Raw genomic sequence first — 21250 nt, forward strand, 5'->3', positions numbered from 1 at the left:
CAGGGTGGCCTTTAATTAACAGAGATCCATCTACCTCTGTCTCCCACGTCCTGGAATTAAAGGTGTGTGCCATCACTGCCTGACCTCTAGTGGCTTAGCTTTGCACTCTGATCTTCAGGTAAGCTTTATTTGTTAAAACACAAACAAAATATCACTATAAAAGGGCTGATGAGCTTGCAATGGAGACAGGAGAATTATCTGGAAGATAGAGAGCCAGCTCTTCTGGAGCAGCAAGAACAGCTGTAGAACAAAAGCTTGAGTGTCTGGGCTGAGAAAGAAAAAAAAATTAGATAGTGTTTTCCCATTTTAGCTATAGCATTCAACAATTCTTTCCAGACCTAGAAGACATGGCTTTCCAATGGTTAACAGCAACAAGCTGTTTTGATTTTTCAGTCAACAGGGAAGCTGGTTGTGGTAATATACACCTATAATTTAAGCACTCAGGAGGATCAAGAGTTCAAAGCCATTCTTGGATACAAAGCAAGCTAAAGTTTAAGGCTGGCACAGACTATAGAGGATCCTATATTAAAATCAAAACAGTAAGACCCTATTTCTGTTTATGCTTGGCAGCAGGAGAGATACTGATAAGGTTTCAGTTTCGTATCTCAGAATCTCATCTTCATAGTCATGGAATCATACTCAGGGTCACCCAAGGTTAAGGATAAAATTGATTAGGTCATCAGATTGAACAAAAATCTATTTTGAAATTTTCTAATTACTTTAAAAACATATTAGGCCTGCAATTCTATTTAATTTCTCTTACTCAAGCAAACCAGGACATGCATATTATACATACAAAAAACATGAGCTTTGGTCCTGAGGCTAGCAGCAAGCACCTTTATCCACCATCACTAGTTCTTGTATTTTTCTTATGGAGACATTTCTTTCCTATTCAAGAAAGGACAGTATAATGGAAGGCAGTAGGGCCAGCAGGTCTTTCTGAATCCTCCTTGTTACCAGATCCTAAAGCTTTTCCTTTGGCAGACTGAGGACTTCAGTGTGGAAAGACAGAACTATTCATATCAAAGCCATGACTGAGATGGAAAAGGTCACCTGACCCACTCCCTGAATTCCTCCCTGGCCAACAATGCTTCTGATTGTCTTTGCTTCATTCACGGTTCACAGAGCCAAACCTGTTAGAGCCAGCCAGCGGCTGTCCAAATTCACTTTCTTAGAAATAAACAGAAGAGAAAGGAAAGCTGTGGCCACTGAGATGACTCAGCAGATAAAGGGTCCGCAGTCAAGTCTGGCTGACCAGAGTTCTATCCTGGGGTCCTGCACTGTGGAAAGCCAGAAGGAACTCCCACAAACTGCCCTCTAACCCCTGCATGTATGGGTCTACACATATACACAAAACAAACAAAAATGTGATTTTTAAAATTTTAGCTAAAAGCATGTTGTGGTGCAAAATTAATCTCAGCACCAGGGAGACAGAGGAAGGGGGATACCTGCAAATTCCAGATAAGCCAGGGCTATCCAGTTAGATCCTGTCTCAAAAAAAGACTATTTTATTTTATTTTATTTTATTTTATTTCATTTTGAGACAAGGTCTCTCTGTGTAGCCCTAGCTGTCCTGGAACTCCCTTTGTAGACCAGGCTGGCCTCGAACTCACAGAGATCCGCCTGCCTCTGCCTCCCGAGTGCTGGGATTAAAGGCGTGCGCCACCACCGCCCGGATCAAGATAACTTTTTATGGAGTATGTGTAACGATATTTAATACTTCCATGAAAGTATATTTACTTTTGATTTGAACATAAGCCTACTACTTAAGTACCTCTTTTACATGCTAATCCTTATATACATATTTATTTCCTTTCTATGACAACGAGGAGAGTTAACCTGAAGACAGAGAATCTGCCCCAGTCTGAGGCTGGCGCTGGACCCAGATCTGAGCGAGCTTCACTTTGAAAGCTGGAATTCTTTCCTCTAAGGTGAGTACAGTGGAGAAGGCAAAGTCCACTGCCAAATCTCACTGTAAATCTCAAAAGTTAAAGTGTAAGCCAGGCTGGGTGGTGCGGACTTGTACTTCCCCAACTCAGAGAAGTGGAGAAAGAAGGACCAAAAGTTCAAGGTTAGCCTCCTGCTACTTAGCAAAGGCAAGACAAGTCAGAGACACAAGAAAATCTTTCTCAACACAAACAAGAAACCTCAATCTCAAAAAAAAAAAAAAAAAAAAAACCAACCACAACAACAACAAAATCCTTTTAAGGCTGCCAGGTTGGAGTTGGGGAGTGGAGAGGATTCCAAAGATCTCGTGACCTTGGAGAGTCTGAAGTTCCTCAGCCACCTAGAGTCTCCCTCCCCCTCATTGCTCCTTCAGGTGTAATAATTCCCAGAGGCCGCGAGATGGTGCTAAGGTTGTGGCCCCGCAGAGGAAAGTCAGGGCAGCCTAAAGGAGGTCATTAAAACAAGTTTTTACCCTTTCTCTGTCCAGTTTCACGGCCAGTATCCCAACTGAACTCAGCAATAATCTCCGAACACTTCAGCGGCCCATGATGCGTCTCTCAAGACTTTTCCATCACCTCGCAGAGGTCGATCAGTCATTGGTCGGTATGAAGCTTTTGGGACTCTAAGGACTCTGTCGCTTAAGCATCTCTTACAGGCTCTACTCTGAACATCGGTTCCCACTTGTGGCCAGGCACCTACCTGTCTACAAAGCCCCAGCCACCTTGGAGGTTTACTCCTCTGAACAGACTGGTAGCGAACTCATTGTTCCCCCTAGCCCTCTCACCATCCATCTAATAAGATCTCCCCCCAAATGTGCTCCAAGGACATCCTCGGCGTCACCGATTGCAATTAGTACTGGGCGATTACTTTGAAGCTCTGTAAATGCCGCGTGGGTTTAAGCACCCAGCGGAACAGACAGCTGAGCTAAACAACGGAATGAATGAAAGGGGGTGAGAGACAGAGACGGAGACAGACAGACACACTGAGAGAAGAAGAGGAGAGAGAGAATGAATGAACGTGAACTGGATTTTGCCTGCTACCGCCATCACCCCATCAGATTTTGGGTGCCCTGCATCGCCTGGGTGGACCTCCAAGTACAGTGCAGCTGACAAATCGCCCGAGGGGCGGAGTCTCCGTGAGCCGCCCGGCTCCTGGCGAGCCTGCGCGCCAGGTGAACTTTTGATTTCCGTGTTCACGTGGATCTGGGCAGGTGGCGCGGAGAGGGGAGGCGGGGACGGGAAGAAAACTGGGCGCTCCCCTTGAGCGGAGGCGGGTGGCTCCAGGGGTCACTACGAGGAGGGGGCGGGCGGGGCTGGGCGGGGCGGACACGCCCTCTCGCAGGCGCGGGCCGCCCAGAGGGATCGGTGCCGGGTGCCCGCGCCGCGCCGGGCCGCGGAGGAGGCTGCCCAAGCGGGCAGCGGTGGCGTGGGGACGGGCCGGGAGGCCGATTCTGCGGGTCTGGAGCCCGGCAAGGCCATGGGGACCGGGGCCGGTCGTCCGGGAGTCCTGGCGCTGCTGTTCGCGGTGTGCGCTCCGCTCCGGTTGCAGGCGGAGGAGCTGGGTAAGTGACTGCGGGCCCCGGCTCCGGGAGCGCGATGGGCCTCTGGGGAGCTTGCGGCGGGGCGGGCGGTCTCCGCCAGGCCGGGGATGGGTTGAAGTCAGCGAGCGAGTGCATTCCGGATCGCGCCCCCCAAAACTCCTTCCTTCCCCCCCACAAACGAACGCGGCAGCTTGGCGCCTGTTCCTCGGCTGCCTGCGCGGTGTCCCCGCCCGGCCACTTAGTTCCCAGACTTCCCGACCCTGGCGGCGGGTGTGAGTGGCCTGGCTGCGGGTGAGCGCCCCGCCGGCTCCCGGTCTCTGCCTGCAGTGGGGGCGCTTCTGCTGGGCTGGCCGGGAGCAGGCTGCAGACGGGGACCCTACAGCCTCACGCGTGTCCGAGTTGGAACCTTGCGACTCTGGTCCCAAGAGGGTTATCTGAGGGAGTCGACGCCGGCCCAGCCTGCTTTTCCTCGGTAGCTTTGGCTTCCAGCGCCACCAGATTTACTCTCAGTTCACCAGATTAAAGCAGGAATCTGGTTTTCCAGCCCTACGTGGCTCTGCTTCATTAATCTGCGTTAGTTTTCCTTGGATAGGAAGGGCCAGCTTTCTGCTGTTTTTTTTTTTTTCTTTTCTTTTTTTCTTTTAGTTTTTGTTTCCTCTTCTGCCTTTGCTCCTCAGTAACTGGAGTTAATTAAAGGCAGCGAGTTTATTCGGAATGCTTGGACCCCACCCCCGCCCCCGCCGTGCTTTCTGGTGAAACAGGAATCAAAGTTAAACCCAACGCTGAATTTTTTTCATTGAAAAATGTATTCGTTCACCCAGACATTCAGCATAGTATTAAAAACACACAAAACATGTAACGTTGATTTCATTTAGTTACTGTAGCACAATCTAACGTATATTAAATTTTGCAATATAGAAGGTCTTCTAAATACTTTATAAACGTACTTTTTTTTTCTTTTGCGGTGCTGGGAACCCCTGTGCTTCCGCCAACCGAACTATATTCCAGCCCCTGAATGTTTTAAATGTAGAACACACTTTTTCAAGTTCATGTTTGAAAATGTAACATTTTACATTTTTTTGGTGTGGGTATTTTTCTTTAAAAATTTATTTTTAATTGTGTTTACTGGTATCTGTGTTGGGATATATTTGTGTGAGTGCCGATGCCTATGAGGCCAGAAGTGTCTGCAATCTTAGACCTGGAATTATAGGCTGACGTGAGCCCCTGGGTGTGGGTGCTGGGAACCAGGCTTGAGTCTGCGCGCTAAAATATCTCTGCAGCCCCATTTTAAATTTTCTAATTAATTTATTGTTACTGCTATTATTTGCTGTTTTGAGACAGGGCTTTATTTTTATACCTCAAGCTTTCCTGAAACCCATATGTACTAAAGACTACTCTTGAATTCGTGACAATACTCGCGTGTATATGAATGTAGGGACCCTCTGAGGCCAGAGGCCACAGATCTGCTGTGGCTGGAGTTGTGACCAGCTGATGTGGGTGCTGGGAACTGAACTTGGGTCCTTGGCAAGAGCTATATGCTCTCATAACTGCTGCAGCCCATTAATTTCTTTATGTCTGTTTTCCTTTCTTACTTTTGTTTGTTTGTTTTTGAGACAGGGTCTTTTGTAAACTTCCTGCGCTTCAAACTCACTCTTTACCCTGAATTCCTGATCCTTGGATCCTTCTTCCCCAGCATCCAGAGCTGGGGTTGCTGGGATTGCAATGGTGAAAAGGCACTTAACTCGGTAATCTGTGAGCCCACCTCCCAGCATGTCCTCCACAGGAAAGTGCTTGCCTGGGCTAAGTGAGCACTTTACAAGTTCAGATTGTTACCCAGAGTCGAATTTTAGACCTTGTTGCCATCGACTGATGGAAGAAGATGCTGTCGTCAGGGTTATTGTAGAACAGCTTGTGTATTTAGGATTTTAAAATAAATGAGTAATATGGAGGCAGGGAGGTGTGCTTGAGGCACTTTGGAAATAGGCAGGAATATTGCCTCCAGTTCAAGGCTAGCCTGAAATACACAGTAAATATTAGGCCAGCCAGGGCTGCATTGCAGGACTGTGTCAAAATAATAGATAGGTAGATGGATGGATGGATGGATGGATGGATGGATGGATGGAGAGTAATTAAACAAATACACAGATAAATGAATGAATGAATGTGGGTATTCACACACAAAAGGTAAAACTTAGGTTTGGGATATTTACTGAAAAGGATCTAGGGAGGAATTCCAATGATGAATATTGGTTTTTTTTTCTTTTTTAACATTAATTTTTTTTGGTATGGAGATAAAAGGACAATTTGCAGGAGTCTTTCCACCACGTGGATTCCAGGGATGAAACTCAGGTCCTCAAGTTTATCAGCAAGGACTTTCAGGTCTCACTAGCCCTGTTTTGTTTGTTTGTTTGTTTGTTTGTGGCAAGGTCTCACTCCACATCCCAGAATAGCCTGGCTCCCTATTGCTGGGATTGCAGCCTGTATCACCACATGGACTCTTACGAGTTTTAAGATAGTTCTCAAACACATGTGGGCTTCCAGACTCCTTGGTGGGACAGGTTTCAAGTGTTTATAAATGTAACCATCCATCCTAACTTTAGGTCTAGAGATTTCCTCCGGGCTCTTAGTTTATAGGGTCAGATAGTGTCAGGAATGAAACCAGCCAACTTTATTTATTTGTTCTGTTTTGGTTGGGTGCTTGTTTGTTTGTTTTTGACACAGGGTCTGACTCTGTGGCCAAGGCTTGGCCTTACAGCTCAGGCTGGCCTCAGATTAGTGATCCTTCTTCCTCAGACTCCCATGTGCTAGTGTTGTAGGTGTGGGCCACCGCACCATGTTTCCACCTAAATTGTTTATGATGCTCGACAATGGTACTATTTGAATTCTCGTCTGAGGGTCTGGTGGCCTTACGAGGCTGCAGTGATTCTTTGCTATGACTGCTGTTTGCTTGTCAGGTGCCTTTACTCCGCTTCTTCAGACCTGTCCTTCCCCAGGGTGGTCGCCCGGCACTGTTGCCTCTTTTCCATGTTTCTCTCTCCCTGGGTTCCATATTTCCGCGAACTTTTCACATGTTTTTTTTTTTTTTTATTTTTTAACAGTATGACATACAGCTTGCTCATTTGTATTGATTTTGTTTGTATCAATCTGTATACTTGGATTTGGTTCAGCCTTATTACCTTGATAATAGTTCTGTAGACTAGAATGCCCTTAATTCTTTTTAAGGTATTCTCTGCTTTGACAGTTTCATGCAAGAATGTAATGTGTTTTGATGACCCCCCCCCTTGCCCTTTTTTATTCTCCTCCCACTACCTCTGACCTTCTTTTTCCCTACCGGTCCTCCTCTTACTATCTAGACTGTTTTAATTTGCCGGGTTAATTCATTGCTTGCATAATCATGGCTGTGGGGTTTTCTGGAGATGGGTAATTACCCAGCAGCTCCTGAAGAAAAGTTACTTCTTTTTCCCAGGAAGCCACCTGCCCATCCTTCCTCAACCAGGGGTGGAGCCTGTCCTTCTGTTACCCATCATGGAATGTTTATTGGCATTCTGTGCAGGTCTTCTGCAGGGCGGCCACAGCGGCTGTGAGTCCCTGAGTGTACGTCCACAAGACAGGTATTTCACAACACTCTTCCCCATCCACGGGCCCTTACAGTCCAGAATGCCCTTGGCTGTTGTGGTGGAATCTAAAAATCCCAATTCTCTTTTCACCAATGTATGTGCATATGGGGAGTACAGATTTTCTCCTGGTGATTTAAATATCAACAAAATGGAAACAAAACAGTTGGTACTTTGAAGAGCAACTCCTGGACACTTACAAATTCCTTTCAAAACCACTTCCCAGCTCTTGGCTTATTGCTGTTTGAAGGTCTAATCTTCATCAATAATTTATATTTGGTAGACCTGCTAGCATTTGATGTTTTGGGTAAGTGGCTTTTTAAAAGAGTAAGCACAAGTTTATTCTGGCACCTTCTGCACCAGAGTGCCCTCATGCAGACCTTCCCAGATCTTCCCTGTCCAGGGGACAGTGAGGCATAGCCAGCCCTGCATGCTAAGTTCCCCATCCCTGCCATCCTGGCCTCCAGCATCTGACAGACACTCAAGGAATGTTTCTGAGTTGAACTGAACAATCTCCTTGTGTGTAGGAGATGCTTTCAAACTGTTTCCTAATTAGTGGGAACAGAGTGCTGGAGTCCTTAATGAGGTTCTTTATGTATGTTCATCGGCTGCTTCCACTCATTAATTGTGTTTACCAAGCCCGGCTCTCCTGACGTGCTTCTGTGTGTGAGGATACCTCCTTCCACGTGTCAGCACAGCAGATTGGGGAATGTGCCCCTAGAACGATCCACCCAAAGCTCTCGGCTCTGGGGAATCTGTAGTATTCAGAACCATAGCTGTACCTCATATCTGTGGACAAAAAGAGGCCGTGTCAAGGAATCAGCCACCAAATCAAAGGGTGTCCTTCTGGCAGGACTTGAGCTCTGACTAAGCTTTCACACGGTTTCCTAAATTCTTCATACTTTGAACCCTTTAACTTTGTGGTATAAAACAGGTTTGAAAATCATGAAAAACCCACACTTTGAAAGTAAGACCTCTATTGCCTCTGAGAAATTATGGGGTGTATACTGTTTGGGGGTTTCTGTTGTTATTGTTTGTTTTGTGACCCAGGAAGGTCTTGAACTCTCTTTTTAGGTACTGATGACCATAAACTCCTGATTGCCTGTCTCTATCTTGCTAGTTCTGGGATGAAAGGCTTGCATAACCAAGGCTGGTTTTTGTTGTTGTTGTTGGTGGTGGTGTGTGTATATAGTTTGTTTGCTTTTTATGTATTGTTTTGTTTTGAGACAAGGTTTCACTCTAAGCCCTGGCTTGCCTGTAACTTCCTGTGTAGACCAGGTACTGGGATTACAAGCATTGTGCCACCACACCCAGCCCTTTTATGTTTCTAAGATGGATAGAGAAATTAATTAATTGTAGATGTTTTAACCATCTTAAGGTAGGAACAACAATAAAATCTTCAGAGAAGCACACCTTGTAGAGCTTTGGACTACTTCCTGTCTACATCCTAAAGCTTTAATTCAGATGGTGTGAGGCCGCTATGTCCTTGTTGGAAGAATTGGTTGCTTTCTCTACCTGTAGACTTTGCATATGGCACACAGTCAGGGCGCAGGGCTCATCGCTGTTTACTCTGTTCCTGTCTGTACGGTTAACGTGACAGTTCACCAGACCTTCTCATTCTTCCTCTCCTGCTAGCTCTACTTCATTTTCCACTCTGTTCCCCTCTACTCTGGTCTGTCTAGGCTCACCAATTGACCTTCTTGCTTCTCCAAGATGGCAGTCCCTTCTGCCTTAGAGCCTTTGTGTGTGCTGTTCTCGGTGCCTACAGCCTTGACTGTCCACAGGGCTCACTCCTGCCTGTTTAGATGTTCCCATCAGAGTAGACTTTCTCACCCACAGGAAGCCCTCTCCTGTTCCCGGAGCCCCACGTTCCCCTCCCTCCTTTCTGTTTTCTTTAGAGCACTTGCCCTCTTCCCTGCAGAGCGTATGTACCACCACGTCCATCTGTGTGTGTTTGTCTTTCCTCCTACCGGACTGTAAGGTCTGGGAGGAGGTTGTGTCTTGAACATGGTACCTGACGCACACAGTAGGGCTACGTGCTCACTGGGGAAGGGCTGGGAAGGCAGTGGAAACACATGCCCACCTCTTGCTAAGGCCCAGATCTCACTGGTCGAGAATCAAAATTTGGACACAACAGAACAATGAGATTGCCTGCCCAGTTGTTGTTAGTAAGGGAACAGTCCGAGAGTGTGGGTTTGCTAAAACTCAGGCTGGCGAGGTGGCGCGACTGGTAAAATGTGTTTGCCACCAGACCCGACAACCTGAGGTTTGATCCTTGCGGCCCACGTGTGGGAAGGAAAGAGCTGGCTCTTCCAGGTTGTTCTCTGGCTTCCATGTGTACATCGAGGCAAGCTTGACCTGCTCTCCCCCATGTGTACACACAAAAGTAAATAAACAAACCTGAGAGTACAGCTCGCCCTAGTGCGTGAGATGCCTGACACTGAGCGCGAAAGGATAAATATCGCCAGAAATCAGAGAGATTTTTACAGACTAGACTGTGAAGTAATTTCTAGGTGGAAGACTCATGTTGATGTCACCTTCAGATGTTAATTCCATTGTTCAGATACATAAAGTATATAGTTGCTTGTCTTGTGTGACTGGGGCCACTTATTTGATGGGAAAAAAGGAAAACCATGTGTTTTTCTAATTCAGCCTAAAAATGAAGTTGAACCTGTGAGCCCTGGTACACTGAATCCAGAACCAAGCCAGACTTGTGGGGTTTTGGTTTGTTGTTGTTGTTTGGCTTTCTTTCGATTTTTTTTTTTATTTCTTTGGTGGGGGTGGAGTAGAGATTGAAGAGAAGGGTTCTTGGGGGGTCGAGGGTGGGCTGCAGGAGTCTCTCAGATCCATGAGTCCAAGCCTGATTATTTCTACCACTAGGACCTGTACAGGGTTTGGCAGATAAGGACTCTGGATGACTATTCCCTGAGTCAGCCTGGCTGGGGAAGCTGCTCTGCCTCAGCTGAGGCTGGGAGAGGGAAGGGTAAAATTCACAAGGGTATTTCCATAGCGTCTGTTTATAGGACTCGTGTGCATACAGCTTTGGAACACTGCTCTCCTCCACCTCCAAAGCAAACAGGAGAGAATGAACTTAAAAGATGAAGATTTTCTTTGGCTCAAGGTTTTAAAGGTTTCAGCCTAAGGTTAATCCACTGGGTTGTTCCTAGGCTGGTAGCAAGGCAGAGCTCGGGAGCATGTGGGAGCATAGACCTGCTTACCTCATAAAGTTCCTGTCATTGCCAGTAGGTTGTTGATCTATGAATTCTTCCATGCATTAATCCATTGGTGAGGCCAGAGCCCTCCTTTTTGCCACCTCCAATCCCACAGCACCGGGGACCAAGCCTTCAACAGCAGCTTTGGTAGACAGTGCAGATACATGCCAGAACAACCATGTCTGTGTTTGGCCATTCTGAGGTTTTAGAGACCCTTTAGGCAACCGCAGGAGAGCTGCTGTAAACTCGGCTCTTGCCGTCCTGGGAAGAGGACAGGTGAGCTAGCCGCTCCCCAAAGCTCCACAGATGTGACCACATTTAGGGCAGTGGGCCTCTTTATCTCAGACTATCTGAAATAACTAAGAACTAGTGACGCTAGTTAAGCCAAGTCATGGATGTGCGTTGTCTAGTGTGTGGTCTTTGTTAAATATTAGATAGAAACAATGAGAAGACATTAAACGATATGTAAGAATATAGGTAAGCTATAAAGATGAATAAAGTTTATGCAGTCTTATTTTTTTCCTCAGATAGACCCCAAGTATGTCAGGCTGGCCTCGAGTTGTCCTGTAGCCATGGGCGACTTTAACGCCAATCCTCTTGCTTCTCCCTCAGTGCCAGGATTACAGTCATTGTCTCCAGTCTGATCCTTTTTTATTATTTTGAAACAGAGTTTAGGGCTGGAGAGATGGCTCAGAGGTTAAAAGTATTGGCTGCTCTTCCAGAGGTCCTGAGTTCAATTCCCAGCCACTGCATGGTGCCTCACAACATATCTACAATGAGATCTGTAGCCCTCTTCTGGCAGGCAAGCAGAACACTGTCTACACAACAAACAACAAACAAAAGAAGGAAGAAAGGAAGGAAGGAAGGAAGGAAGGAAGGAAGAAAGGAAGGAAGGAAGGAAGAAAAGCAAGCAAGTAAGCGGGTCTGCTAGCCCTTGTCGGCCTTGCACTTGCAGTGATTTTTCCGCCTCCTCAGTGCTGAAGTCACAGGCGGGCACCATCCTGTATTCTGATGTAATTTTTCTTTTTTAATCTAACTCAATTACAGTAATTTTGAGAACTGTTAAAGGAACTGAGATTTAGAGAGATAGAGTCCTTTATCTGGGTCTATGCACTTTGTGTGTGTAAATTAGGATACAGGGACACGGTTTACAATCCCAAATGCCTTCATGTGGTCCCTACTCACACAAGGAGGCCATTGTATGCTCATGCCCAGGGGAGAACTGCTTAAAGAAATTTTGGAGGAACAGGATGCCAGAGGGTAGTTTATGCACCGAAGCTCGTTGTTTTCTCTTAGGGATAATCACATTTGACTATTGAAAATCCTAATTAATAGCTAACCATTTGCCTCTCTGCCACTGTGATAAATTCAAAGTTCAGAATACACAAAGGCCATGCAGTTTCCAGGACTGTGGAAAGATAGGCATGTTGGAAGGCTTTTTCTCCCTCAAGGCGTGTGCTTCCATACCTTATTAGAGTCTCTGTTTCCCTACTGAGATTTGCTATTTTCTGGTCAGTCAACATTGATTGCCTTCTCTATACACGCTTTATGTGTCTGTGTTCAGACAAACAGTCTTATGCTTTTTCTTTGTGTATTTTCCACATTTGGCTCAAGTCATTCCCAAGCTGACACTTCTGGGTAGCTCCTGGAGTTTGCGCTTTGCTGACTCCCACATCTCATCTAGCGTGAAAAATGAGTATTAGCAAGTTGACAATACCGTGCTCCGATTTTAGGAGTAGCTGTTGAGGATAAAGCTACCCCAGGCTGGCAATTCGGGCACTTTGAAAGGCTCATTAGACTTCTCTATTAACATCGAGTGCTCTTCCAGGCTCTTCTGCAGAACGCATCTTGCCAGGGCCAGCGGGGTAATAATTACAAAGAGCTTTTAGAAATGTAAAATTTCCAAATCCTGAGTTTCATCAAGTTCTCCAGGTGATTGATTGTTGGGGCTGAAGCTTGAGGAACAGCACTTTACCCCACGAGCCCGCTGTTTCCACTCGTCATTTAGGAACCACGTGACTGGAAGCAGAGCGAAGGACCTCTGTGGGAGGTGAATCGCTGCCTCTGCTGCCTCTGCTGCCTCCGCAGACTGTTTCCTGAATAATGTAGTAAAGAGTGCTTGAATAATTAGAAAGGAAGGGGAACAATTTCTCGTGTGATTTTTGTAAGAATCCTGAATTAAACATGACTATCTTCCCCAGGTTTTGTTCTTTTGAGCTTGAGCCTCACAGTGAGGCCCAGGCTGGTGTAGCATTTACTCTATGCAGCTTAGGGTAGCCTCAAACTAACTCAATGGCAAACCTCTTCCCTAAGCCTCCCCAGTGCCTCGGTGCTGGGTGGGGGCTCCTCATGTTAATTTTGAGACAAAATGCAGCTGCAAATGGCAAAAGGCGGCATCCCCGTTGCCAGTAAAATGAGCGTCATCCGTCTCTGCCTCCAGTTGCTCACATTTAGCGTACGGTGATTCTGTTCTGTGCTCTGTGGAGTCAAACTAGGTTCATAGCCTGTTCAGAGCTGTAACTGCACACACCTACCGTTGATGCCTGGGAAAGAGCCAGTTGGGAACTTCACCTGAGTTTTGTTTTTGTTTTTGTTTTTCGAGACAGGGTTTTTCTGGTTTTGGAGCCTGCCCTGGAACTAGCTCTTGTAGACCAGGCTGGACTCGAACTCACAGAGATCCGCCTGCCTCTGCCTCCCGAGTGCTGGGATTAAAGGCGTGCGCCACCACTGCCCGGCTTCACCTGGGTTTTGATGGAAGTATTCTTTAGTGTGTGCTTGGATAGTCACTCTCTGTAAAGTGAGCCATCACTGTCTATCACATAGGACTGTCTCAAAGATTAAAATGACATATGATATAGTCTTTAAAATATCCTGTAGCAACCTCATAGAATAAGCACATGGTAAATGCTGGGTTTTTCTGGCAAGGGCCCCTACATAATTCTTTTTGTGACCCCTCCACCCCATTTCTCTTTGTTCAGCAAACACCTGCACCCGACCGTGTCAACTCGGTGGCCCAGTGCTGTTTTCTTTGAGGCAGGGTCTCAGAATCCAGGCTGACCTTGAATTTACATTGTGGCTGAGGATGGCCTTGAACTTGATCCTGTATTCACAAGTGCTGGTTGCAGTTGCAGGCTATCCCCCACAACACCCAACTCTCTTACTCATTTTTTTTTTTTTTGAAAACCATAAATACAAACTGAATCATTTGTGTGTGCAAAAGACAAATGTGAGAGCTTTGTACTTGGTAATACTCAGATGTCTAGACTCAACAGAAGAAGTTATCATTGTTGGTGTCTTATCTCATGTAAAATCAACATTAGAAAATACACATATTCTTGAGCAGTGAGCCAGGGAAAAGTACTTGGTACCAAGTCTGACCAACTGATTGACATAACCTGGGACCTACATGGTGGCAGAACAGAACCAGTTCCCACAACTTTTCCTTTGCATATTCCGGAGACAGTAAACACACCTCCCACATTTACTTATGTTTGGACGTAGGGTTTCATGTATCTGATGAAATTCCCTGGAACTCGCTACATTAGTCAACACAGTCTGGGACCTGGAACTCCTGATTTCCTGACTCAAGAGCGGAGATTATAGACGTGAGCCTCCATCCACCACAGCCATTTATGCAGTGTTGGGGGCCAAACCCAGGCTTCCTGCCCCCTTCACCATGCCACTGAGCCACATCTGACTTATATGCGTGTTTATATGCCGCCTGCCTGCCTGTTGTTTCTTCTTCTGCTTTAATTGTTTCTCAGGGTTTTGAGGTGGGGTCTGGCTGGCCTTACACTCTCGGTTCTTCTCCCTCAGCTTCCTAAGTGCTGAGTTATAGGCCCCCTTCGTCACATCTGCCTAAGATTTCTTGGTTCTCTTCAGTTTAAGCCATAGCAGCTTGAACACCGGCTACCTGGTATTGTTAGTAAAGTTAGCTGCCGGTTTTCTTTGACTTCTTTATTCTGAGTGTCTGTTTGCGGCCTGGAGAGATGGCTCACAGTGATCATGCAGAGGACTTGATTCTGTTCCCAGCTCACTGCTGTCTTCTAACTCCAGTTCTAGCAGATTTGGTTGATGCCCTCTTCTGGCCTCCACAGGCACCGGGCACAGGTGGTACACATACACACATTTGAGCAAAACAGTCATATATATAAAAGAAATTAAATATTTTTAAAAAGTTGTCTTAGAAGTTCTTTGTTATACAAATGTTATTTTTTCTTATAATTTCATCATGAAATCAAGAAACTTCTTGATTCCTTTTTTTCAATTTGGTTAATGTTTCCAAAGACTTGTAACTTAGTAACATTGGTGGGAAAAGTCTTGTTTTTGAATGTCAAATCACATAGTTCAATTTCAGTGTCATTTTTAGAACTCTAAAGGCCAAAGTCCACTTCTCCACACTGGCCCTATAACCCCATAATGGGATCTCTCTGTACATCTCTCTGGGAGAGCCTCGTCCAGGCAGTCACCAGTATATTCCACAGAATTCTGGTCCCAGGAGATGCCCAGTGAAGAAGGGTTCCCTGGGAAATACTGCAGGCTGCTGCCCCAGTTAGTGCTTCACAGAGTACTGTTAGGGCTTGCTGTGTGGTAAAGCAGAAGGCGGTAGTCTTAGTGCTGGGATCACACGTATGGGCTACCATGCTTGCCCAGCTTGAGTTCTTAATGTATGACTGCTGCTATGGCTTTGAGACAGGGTCTGGCCTTGCTATGTCGCCCAGTCTGGCCTTGAATTCAATATAAATGTCCCAAATCCTAGAACCAGAGATACTAGTGCTTAGGGATATGCTGAGCTGGCATTAAGTAGGCATTAGATAACTACTGGGAAGAGTATTCTAATTTAACTTTCTCAGCAGTTTAAAGCCTTGAGCACACACAGCCTCGTTTATCTTTGCCACACCCTGTTATGGTTGGTAATTTAAAGATGAGGGGCAGTGATACAGACGATGACTGACACAATTGAGGTCATCTAGCCAGTGAGTAATACACCTGGGGTAAAGTCACCCAATTCAGTATCTGTATTTCTTTTTTTTTTTTTTAATGGCAATTTAAAGTCTATTAAATTCTTGGGCCAGTGACAATGGCTCAGTGGGTAAAGGTGCTTGCTATCAAGCCAGACAACCTGAATTAAATCCCTGGAGTCCGTAAGGTAGAATATCAGCTCCCACAGTTGTCCCCTGACTTCCACGTGTGCTCACAAACAAAGGAACAAATGTAATGTTAAATTTTTGTTGTTAGTAGCGTTGTTTGAGACGGGCCTAGTCTGACTTTGAGCTCAACAGCGATTCTCCTGCCTCAGTCTTCTGAGCACTGGGATTACTGGCAGGCGCCACCGTGCATGGTCGGCTATTTAAAGACTTTATTTTGAATATTTTAATTTAAATGTATTTAATTATAAATTTAATTTATAAAAATAATGATATTTTCTATATGTTGGTGTAGGGGGAGGTACCTACTGAGGCAGGAAGAGGTGGCAGAGCCCCTGGAACTGGAATTAAATGTACTTGTGAGCCACCTGTTGTGGGGGTGGGGAACTGAACTCAGGGCCTCCAGAAGAGCAGCAAGTACCTTAATGGCTGAATTGCCCCTCTAGCCTCATGCCCAGCTTAAATCCTTAATGTTTTGTTGCTTCTGTGCTTTGCAACATTAGTTGGTTAGAGACAGGGCCTTCTTTAAGACAGGCCTTAAATTCCAGATCCCACTGGCTCAGCCTCCCAGGTGCTGGGTTTCAGGTTGTGCCCTCACCCCCAGCCCTGTGCCTGTATCAGTACTCATGATCATCCTATGATGGGGTACCATCCTTGTCTCTATACAGTGGCTGAGGAAACCTTGGTAGGTGTAGGCAATCACATAAGGCTCCTTCGTCAGTATCAGACCCAGGGTTGTAATCATTGCCCTTCATCTCCTTTCCAGGATGTGGACATAATTAAAGAAGCTAGAAAATGATAGTTGTATGAGAAGAAGATGAGGGGGAGGAAACCCTGATCAGAAGATCAGAATATTTCCTTCCTTCCTTCCTTCTTTCCTTCCTTCTTTCCTTCCTTCTTTCCTTCCTTCTTTCCTTCCTTCNTTCCTTTCTTTCTTCTTTCTTTCCTCCTTCTTTCCTTCCTTCCTTCCTTCCTCCCTCCCTCCCTTCCTTCCTTCCTTCCTTCCTTCCACAGGGTTTCTCTGTGTAGCTTTGGAGCCTGTCCTGGAACTAGCTCTGTAGACCAGGCTGACCTCAAACTCACAGAGATCTACCTGTCTCTGCCTCCCAAGTGCTGGGATTAAAGGCATGTGCCACCACCGCCCTGCTTGTTTTATTTTTTTGAGACACGGTCTGTCTGAGTAGTGCTAGCTGTCCTGGAACACATTCTGTGGCCCATGTTGGCTTCAAATTTACAGAAATCTGCGTGTATCTCCCTCCCAAGTGCTCCCTATCACTACAACTAGTATGCAATTTCAGTTAAAAAAATAAATAAATTGAAATGGTAGCTGCACCTCTGGTGTTGGTCAGCTCAACTGTGAAAAGCAATCTGGTGTCTTTCTTGCGCTTCTCCCCTGGTAAAGGCCCTCGCACTGCCCGACTCTCAACAGATGCTACTGACTTAATGACATTGGTAAGCTTCTTGGATGTGCTATATAAAAATATTTTGTAATTTTTTTTCTTAAAAATGTGATTTTCTTTTTACTTACTATTGGCACACATACTGTAAATAATGCCTGTGCATTTAAGTTAAACTGCCTCAAATGAGATTTGAGACACACACATTTGCTTGCCTCATAAAACTGTAAGCTATCTGGGCTGTTAGATTGTTATTACCTTTATAAACAATGACAAATATCACTTTAAAAATTAATTATAGGCACCCATAAAGTCTCACCAGCATTGACTGCCTATCTGGGAGCTGACAAGGACAACAGTAAACATGCTAATGTGGATGGGGGACAGTAAAAGAGGCCTCCACCCTGCACAGAGACCTTCAGGCAGCTAAGGAATCCCCAGAGCTGGAGAAATGCTCTTCCCCAAGGAAGGACAGACCATTTGTTTATCCAAGACCCAGCCTTGAAAACACACATACAAATAACACTGCACAGACTGAACATGTTGTGCTTATGTATTTAGGAAAATAATGTGTATACGTGTATGTGTATAACAACAGAAAATGAAAACAAAGTATTCCTGGATTTGAAAGAGCAAGGAGGGGTCTTTGGGAGGAACTGGAGGGAGAATCAGGAAACGATGTAGTTGTATTATAATAAGAGTAATTACAGGGCCTGTGAGATGGCTCAGTGGGTAAGTGATGCTTGCTGCCAAGCCTGGCAACCTGAGTTCAATTCCTGGGACCCATATGATGATGGCTAGAAAGAACCAGCTCTGCAGTTTGTCCTCCAGCCTCTACACACACACCATGGCATGTTCTGTTGTGCTTGTCGGCCCGCCCCCCAACAGTCACAACATACACATAAACGCACAGTAATGATATTTAAAAAACAAATTTCTTTTTAAAGAATTATAGTTAGGCTGGGCAGCGGTGGCACATGCCTTTAATCTCAGCACTTGGGAAGCAGAGACAGAACTCTGTGAGTTTGATGCCAACCTGGTCTGCAAGAGCTGGTTCCAGGATAGGCTTGGACAGGCTTCAAAGCTACAGAGAAACCCTGTCTCAAAAACCTTACCCTCCAAAAAAATTAGTTTGGAGTAAGCTATGGACATGATACTTGATTTTTTTTTTTTCTTTTAGACAGACTCCTCATATTAAAAAGGGAACCAAATTGAAGCTGTGCAGACCTTTGTCCTCCACCCCACAACACTCAGTGGCCTTTAACTTAAGTGGTGGAGACTAGCGAATGACCAAGAGCAAGAATTGCCACTGGTTTTATTTGTCGCTCATTAAAGAATAATAGAGAATTAGGTCGTAAGGGTCCCTTTCTTTGGACATGGTGTATAACTCGGAGCTCTTTATCAGATAGAGAGACAACGTATGACCGCCTGAATTTCTTGATGATTGTGGACATGCCTTGCTTATTTTCAGATGGTACACTTCCAGTGATAGGACTTGGTTTCGATCATTACTTTGGAGAGATACATTGTTTTTCTCTTCATTTTGGGGTAGTCTGGTGAGCACAGGTGGACCTCAAGCTCACTGTGTAGCTGCAGGTGCCTAGTGTGCTCCGACTGTAGGTCTATGCCATAGCTGCTGTCTTGTTTGTTTTATGTGGTCCCAGGGAAAGAACCCAAGGTTTCATGCCTCCTCAGCAAACCCTCTGCGAGCTGTGCTCCACTTCCAGCCTCCTCAGCCCTCCCCAACCTCCATCTTTTTAGTGCATCAAGAAAATAAATTGCTTTGCCTCACAGTTCTGTAGGGTGCAAAGTCCGAGACCGCAGGGAAGGGCAGAGAGTCAGAAAATGTGTGCCCTAGACAGAAGGAAATCTGACTCATCCTGTGTAAGGACAGTGTGTTTTGACAGGATTTCTCTGGGTAACAGTCCTGGCAGTTCTGGAACTCACTCTGTAACCCAGGCAGGCCTCGAACTCACAGATCCACCTGCCTCTGCCGGTTTGGACCTAGTAACCCAGTGTTAAGATCTTGGCCCTAATTTATTCATTCTTAACGTCCTACAGCCCCGCCTCTCTGCAGGAGTACTAGGTTTCCAACTGTAAATATGAGGAGAGGCCGGCAGAACCACAGTGCCTAGGAAGGGGACTGGTAGATTCCCACAGCAGAGGGAATCTGTGAGACCACGGTTTGGGCTTTGTCAACTGTTGGTTAAAGAATGGGAAGAAGTTGGAGCTGGAGAGATGGCTCAGAGGTTAAGAGCACTGACTGCTCCTTCAAAGGACCCAGGTTCAATTCCCAGCTCTCTCATGTCAGCTCTCTCAAAGACATACATGCAGGCAGAACACTAATGTACATTCAATAAAAATAAATAAATAAGTCATTTAAAAAAAGAAAAGAATGGGAAGAAGTTAGGATGTGACTGACCCCTGGGGAACTTTGCAGCTGGGAGAGCATGTGGAATTGTCCCCTGGAGGCCAGGGTTTTTCACCCCTGCATCTGAGAACTTAATGAATTTGAATTCACCCTGGAAAGGAGGGTAAGACCTTGGCAAGATGGAGATTGTCAGTCAGAGGAAGCACTTCCAAAGGCTGAGAACTGAGGGCTGACGGAGGGCAGCAGTAACAGCTTATCCTCTCGATGGCCTTTTATTTTTACTTCAGTGGTTTTAAGCTTCTGAGACGAAATTATTATGACCTCATCATATCATTAGCATCAGTTTTATCTGTGGTAAAAACGGGATTGGAAGAGATTAGTGAACAGGTTTGAAGAACTTGGTCACAAGTTTTCTAGCTAATTGTGATACCTTTCGGAATGGTAATAACAGTACCTATTTCTGCTCAGAGAAACTCAGGACTGACTAACTGTTCTGTTTTGTGGTCACAACTTCTGTTTTGCTTTTTAATTCTCATGTGGTTGCTTCAGCCCTTCTGCCTTTGCTTTTTCCATTTCTTAAAGTTTTGGTTTTGGTTTTTTTGAGACAGGGTTTCTCTGTGTAGCTCTGGCTGCCCTAAAACTTACTTTGTAGTAGACCAGGCTGACCTCACAGTCACAGAGATCCGCCTGCCTCTGTCTCTCAAGTGCTGGGATTAAAGGTGTGCGCCACCACCGTCCAGTTCTTCTCTTAAACAATCCTTTTCAAGTTTATTGTTATCGCCAGAGAGGGATGACTGGGGGTGTGTTCTGCCTTGCTTACCTGCGGATATCAGTGGACAGTCCTGTAGAGTCCTGTCCTTCCTTCCATCTTTGAGTTTTCGGGATTGACCTCGGCTCGCAGGCTTTTGTCTCCAGCTCCTTTGCCTGATAAGTCAGGGATTCTCAACCTTCCTAATTCACTGGCTCTTTAATACAGTTCCCCATGTTGTGGTGACCTCCAACCATAAAATTACTTTCATTATTGCTGTTCTGAATCATAATGTTAATACCTGGGTTTTCTGATGGTCTTAGGTGACTCCTGTGAACAGGCCATTTAACCCAAGGGGCTCGTGACCCACAGGTTGAGAACCGCTGGCCTAAGCATCTGTCAGCCTTGTTTCTCTTTTTCTCCTGGCAGCACACAGGTATGGTTGAGCATAGCTGGACAGCAGCAGTGTCTGTAAGAGCTATGGCTCACGGTAGAATTAGTGATACCTTGGGAATCTGGCTGCCTTACCACCAGACAAAGAGCGTGGTGATGATTACCTTTGTGGTTGAAAAGATTGCAGTCATCAAGAGCCCGCTTGATCTTAGACATGGAGAGCAGTGTTCCCACACCCACACATGGGTGATTGTGTGCGGAGACCTGTCGGGACTTGAATGTTCGAACAGCACAGATTTAGCCAGAATGAACTCTTTCTTGTGTCTAGAAGTGGTTTCGCTCTCACGGTATTTCTAAGCACTCTGTCCCAAATTACTGGTTGGAATTCCTTAGTAATTTTGGTCCAGGAGGCAAAGCCAGTATGCGATCCGTGAGTTGCCAATCGATGGAGTCAGACGGGAAGAGTGGCAGTGGAATGGGATCGATAAGTTTAGGGGCTGTTTATACACACGTGCATACTTGGGTTGTAGTCAAATAGGCTTCTGTTTTGATTCTAGGGAGTAGGAAATAACCAGTCTGGAAGTATTTGTGCAATAGTCACTGCTCATCACCCGAATAATTCTTCAAGTACAAACCTATAAAAAGCTTTGTGTGTGTGTGTGTAGTATGTGTTTGTATGGGTGTGTGCATATGACTGTTATGTGCATGTATGTATGGAAGCCAGAGATCTATGTAATGCCTTCCTCATTGTCCACCTTTTGTAAAGATGTTATTTAATTTTACCTATTTCTTGAAAATTTCATATATTTACTTTGATTATATTCATCCCCATTCCCCTCTCTTATCTCTTCCTTGCTCTCTGTAACCCCCTCCCGTGTGTG

General features: G+C 45.6%; 1 protein-coding gene across 1 annotated transcript in view; it reads left to right on the top strand.

The window, feature by feature from the left end:
* Positions 1 to 3282: 3282 nt before the first annotated feature.
* The window catches only part of Dcbld1 (discoidin, CUB and LCCL domain containing 1), a 78166-nt gene continuing 60198 nt past the window's right edge, over positions 3283 to 21250 (top strand). Inside the window, exon 1 of the mRNA XM_050138079.1 lies at positions 3283 to 3508. Within this exon, the coding sequence (XP_049994036.1) occupies positions 3424 to 3508 (85 nt within the window). The 5' untranslated portion in view covers positions 3283 to 3423. The remainder of the gene's footprint in view (positions 3509 to 21250) is intronic.

Source organism: Alexandromys fortis, unplaced genomic scaffold (genome assembly GCF_014885135.2).
Source record: "Alexandromys fortis isolate MF-2015 unplaced genomic scaffold, M_Fortis_MF-2015_v1.1 scaffold_14, whole genome shotgun sequence".
Lineage (NCBI taxonomy): Eukaryota > Metazoa > Chordata > Mammalia > Rodentia > Cricetidae > Alexandromys > Alexandromys fortis.